A 5276-nucleotide genomic window follows, 5' to 3' on the forward strand; every position below is an offset into this window, starting at 1 on the left:
AAGGTAACAATTTGTTTAAATTATTCTAATCTATAGTAACGGTATTCGCTCTTAGATACCAAAAAAGAAAGTATAGTATTTTGATCAGCTAATTTAAATTGCATCTCTTATTAAACGATATTCAAAAGACAAAGGAAAAAAAAGTTAGAATGCGTTAAAAGATTAGTCCTTGCTTTTTATTAAGGGAACTTTAACGAAAAACTTCTAGTACTGTTCATTTTAACGAAAAACCATATTTTTACACTAAAAAGTCAATCCCGGTACTATTCATTTTACCCTTTATTTTGTCCTTATTGTTAAAACTCAAAGTTTTAAAGTCATTTTCATTAGTTTTCCTTTTAAATAAAGCATCTGAAGTCACGTGAGCATCTGGTTTAGCAACCATTAGTCTTTATATTGTTGAATGGGATATAGAAGTTAAGTTTGCATGACAATTACTGGTTAACCAAAAAAGGAAGAAACAAAAGCATATGAGGATTGCTCCTAGTGAAACATGTTTTTGGGTGTCAAAATATTTTCATGACAACTTTAAAACTTCGATCATGAATCATGATAAATTGACAACATAACATATTAGACTATAATTATTAGCTCTGACACAAATTGACTCAATTAACTGACAAAAGAAAGAAAGAAAGAATTATGGACATAAAGATGGAACTAACTAAAATAACTCTCTACATCTTTCATAAAATTCCTATAGGATCTAGGAAGCGCTTTCGTGAAATTGATTTCGGATTTCAAAAGTAGTTTAAGTGTTCCTTGGAAGAAACACCAAATAAGTGCTTCTTGGAAGAAACATCAAATAAGTGCTTCTTGCAGAAAGTACTTAAAATGCTTTTGAACTTTTACTAGGAATTGGTTTCAAAAACATATTCACCAAAAACACTTTCAATCATTTTCCAAACAAGTCCCTAAAGCCAAAACAAGACATCCAAGACAAACAAACCAAAATATCAAAAGCAATGTCTGCCATGATATATATAGAATAGAAGTATTAATTATACAAACAAACCCACAAGCAACAAGGGCGCGGATTTTTTTAGTGCTATCATTGATTAAAACACCACACACATATTTATGCATCTGTTTTCAGAGGTAGTCCAAGTCTAACTCCTTGCCTAAAGATAGTCACCAAGCAAACACTTTAGAACAAAAGCAGTTATAAGTGACCTTAATATATAACTTAGTGATGATTAATCATATCTCAGATCACGATCAAGCAAGGCGGAGATCGTGCAGATGAGTAATGGAGGAGCCGAGGGAACTTCCTCCGTGGTGGAGGTTAGGGTGGTGGAGGTGGAAAGTGTACAAGTTATTCGCCCCATTTGACAATGCAAGTGCAGATTCGTAGTCTCCCTCATTGTCCTCATAACCATACTGTGGATCCTCGCCGGCTGCTTCCTGGTCAAACTTTAAGTTTTCAAACACAGTATTAGATAGCAATAAAAACATATAATAATTAAAGGAAATAATTAGAAACTGAATTGATATATATTAGGATGCTTGATTATATATACGCTTACATAGCCATGCAGCATGTTTCCTCTTCTTTGCTCCAAGTTCTTAACCTGCAGTGGTGGGATTTTATTGAATTTCAAAAATAGTACTCGAAACTTACAAATATTAACTTATGATCCAGTAAAAGTTTCTAAATAACCTTCTTCTTGGTGGTCTCCGTCTGAGTTTTGATCACATGGTACTGTAAAAATCCAACAAATAATTACATTGCCAAATCCGTCATCAACGTCAAGGAGCTCAAATTAAGTGATACACAAAATACAGGATTGGGAAGAACTATTTGTGCTAGATTTTTTAAGGATGTAGGGAGAAGCTTTCGGAAGTGAGATACACTATAAGAAGTATCATTTAGGTTTTAAACTTGGGTTTTTTTTCGTTACATAACTGGCAAAAGCCCAAAGCAACTAAATTAGAAAGTTCCTCCGAATTCTATTATTAGGGATATTTTCAAGTGCCGGCTATTCTAGCAGTGAATTCACATATCATAATACAAAGGGAAGGAAATGATATATTTTTCTGTGTCCTCTACTTGTATTATGACACATGGACTACCCGCTTGAATACTGTACAATTTGCAAAATTTCTCAAATTGTACGAGTCTACTTCTAGACCGAATGGCTAGAACTTCGATTGTAACGTTTTTCTTACGATTAGCATGAGCAATAGAACAGTACTAACTTCTATTCAGTAAGATCCTGTCACACATACAAATTAATAATGTTCTCATCTTTTAATCGAAATCTCAAATTTCAAGGTGTTTTCATACTGAGTGACTGATTATCAAGGCTTGTGTGTGAGGGATTACAAAATTCTACATGTCAAAAAAATTATTTATTATACTCCTCAAAAGAAATGTTTATTATGAAAAATTATTAGGAAATCCATCAGGACTTAATAGTGTGGACTTAAGTTTTTCAGAATTAAATTACAAAAAGGTTGGAATTCCTGGAACCCTAATATCAGATTTTTACAGATCTATATTCAGGTACCTTTTGAACTTTATAATTATTTTTCGATACAGAAAACTAAAAGTATATTAGAAACGAAAATCCGACCTTCCTTTGACGTATGGCATCCAAGGAAGACTGCATCTCATCGTCAAGAGAAGCCAGCTCGTCAAAGCTCAGGCCATTTAGATCATGGCCCAACCTCTGCCTGTTAATTTTATACATTAATTAATACATGTATATTAATCTAATCCTGTAATATTCATATATATTCCTCTCAGAAACAAGTTGATTCCTTTTTTTCTGGATTTCCCAATGTAATAGATGTAATTACCTGATCTCTCTCCTCAGCTTATTGTTGATCTCTTTCAACTTCCACAAGGTGTCTTTCATCGACTGCACCCGCGGCCAAAGAACCAATTAATTAACCAGAAACAAAAAACACTATAAAACTTCCAAGATCTAAAAAAATAAACAAATAAAAGAAGTGGAGAGAAGATATCCTTGATTATAATTAACCTCCTCGTGTGTCCTCCACAGATCGATCCCCATAGTTTTCTGATAGTCATCATACATACTCTTGGTCCTATTACATCAAAATTTAAGCAGAAATTGCAAAAAGAAAGGAGGAAATTAATTATAAAAAAAGATAAATTAAAAAAATAATAATAATAGGGTTTGACGAGAGAAGGACATACGTAGTGGTAGGGCTGATATACTCGTGCATTTTATTAGTGTTGGAGAGCATAATGAGGGAGACCTTGGCATCACAGAGAACGGTGAGCTCCTGAGCCTTCTTGAAGATCCCATTTCTTCTCTTGGAGTAGGTCACCTGCCTGTTGGTCTGGTTTTCGATCAGCTTGATTTCAATCTTCCCACGACCCATAATTTCTCTCTCTCTCTCAAATTTCTTACCTTTTCCTAGCAATTTTCTGATCTTGTTTTACTTGATATATCAAAAAAATGGGAAGATGGGGTTGCTTGTGTATATAATATTGGGAGTCATGTGTGGATGAAGAAATGGAGAGGAAAGCAGAAGGGTTTCTATATCGGGAAAGTGAGATGAAAAGTTGGGTTGTAGTCTAACCAGGAATGTCTGCTGCTTAAACTGCTAACTTCTAATCTTTATATATATATATATATATATATATATATATATATATATATATATAGAGGTGGATTGTCTACCCTCTCATTTTCATACTCTTCTCATCTCCTTCTGTTTGTGTGGTTACGATTAAGCCACGTCTACATTTTATATTGATTTTTTTTATAAAAATAATAAAACAAAAAATAATAGAAATATAAAATGTTAATGTAGTTTAACCGTGACCACACAAAACATGAGGGGATGAGAAAAGTATGAAAATAGGAGGGTAGACTATCCACCTCCTATATATAGTGGGACAAGGATTGTCTGCCCTCCATTTCCGGTGCCTTCCCCGTGCCCTCATGTTTTGTGTGGTCACGGTTAAGCCACGTCAACATTTTATATTGTTTTTTTATAAATATAATAAGACAAAAATGAATAGTAATATAAAATGTTGACGTGGTTTAACCGTGACCACACAAATAGGAGGGCACGGAAAGGGCATCGGAAGTGGAGGACAAACAATCCTTGTCCTATATGGTGTGGCCAGGCTTGTAGGCTTGTTGCTAGCTAGCTAGCTAGAGCCTAGAGATTGCTAGTTGCTAAGTTAAATGTTTAACAGTAGTTCTGAACCTACCGATGATAGCGTCTGATGTAGCTATAGTGCATAGGGTTTCGATTCTTTTGACCACGACAGTACAGGAACAGGAACACAAACACACGAGTCCTGTTCAGCGTGCTAGTTACTTGAGTTAACAGTTTCATAATATCATGCATGCTAGGGAGATCTCAAATTTTGAATGTGTCTAGGACCAAACTGATTACATTTATATGTACGCGCGGTAGTACAAAATCCTTTGCTTGTGCAAATTTTTTCAATTTTTGATACATATGCAAAATTATATTACCAGCAAGTAACACTGTATGTATGATAGATATAGCATCTCTCCTTTTCTCTCTTGTGTTTATACTATTCGACCCATAAAGAGAATCTTTATATTAATATGCTCTCAGCGACTAAACTAGGTTTTTAATATGGGGTTGCATTGTTTTTGTGTGTGCTTGACATAGGTATATAAGTATGTTGTGTCTATCGTTTTTGTGATATATTTGTACTGGTAAGATATATTTGTATTGGTGACACTTGTTTATTATTAGATGGCAAGTTTACTTAGGGGGATTTCCTGCTTTGTTATTTGTGAAAATTTCTCTTCAAATCAAGAAATTGATCATTGTTATAAGAGAGAAGCTAAGATCTCGTACTTTGGATGCTGTGTAACTATGCAAACTATAGAAACCTTTCATATGTCGTGGACACTTACATGCTCCGTTAAATCAAAGACTTGAGGACTAATTGTTTAAGTCTTTTATATCATAGATAGGGTATAAAGCACCAAATTTATCCAAACTCATGCAAGTGATAGGAAACCACAACTATAACAACAATATGAGTTTTTCATTGTACATTCTTCAAATGAGAGGTATGTGGAAGTAATCAAGGTCCGATGGAGAGCTTATAGAGTTGATTAATTAAATTGATTTACAAAATCTAGGGAAATTAAGAACTGCATATGTCGATATGAGGAGATAAATAAACATAAGAAATGTATATACCAGTGACAAAAAAAAATTTTAGTTCTACTATATATCCATCAAACAACATGTGTTTCAAATACTTTCTAGATATTTATATAAGATGCGGTCAGATTCACAAAACT

The 5276-nt window shown here is 33.8% G+C and overlaps 1 protein-coding gene across 1 annotated transcript; it reads right to left on the bottom strand.

The window, feature by feature from the left end:
• Window positions 1-898: 898 nt before the first annotated feature.
• On the bottom strand, window positions 899-3424 carry LOC103407084 (floral homeotic protein DEFICIENS-like; the record flags this gene model as incomplete). The annotated part of the gene is given in 7 exon segments (NM_001328749.1): window positions 899-1413; window positions 1527-1571; window positions 1661-1702; window positions 2577-2676; window positions 2803-2864; window positions 2988-3054; window positions 3167-3424. Coding segments are annotated over 7 exon segments (699 nt in total). The 5' UTR covers window positions 3355-3424.
• Between the last annotated feature and the right edge of the window lie 1852 nt (window positions 3425-5276).

The sequence above is a fragment of the Malus domestica genome, chromosome 02 (genome assembly GCF_042453785.1).
Source record: "Malus domestica chromosome 02, GDT2T_hap1".
NCBI classification, from domain to species: Eukaryota; Viridiplantae; Streptophyta; class Magnoliopsida; order Rosales; family Rosaceae; genus Malus; species Malus domestica.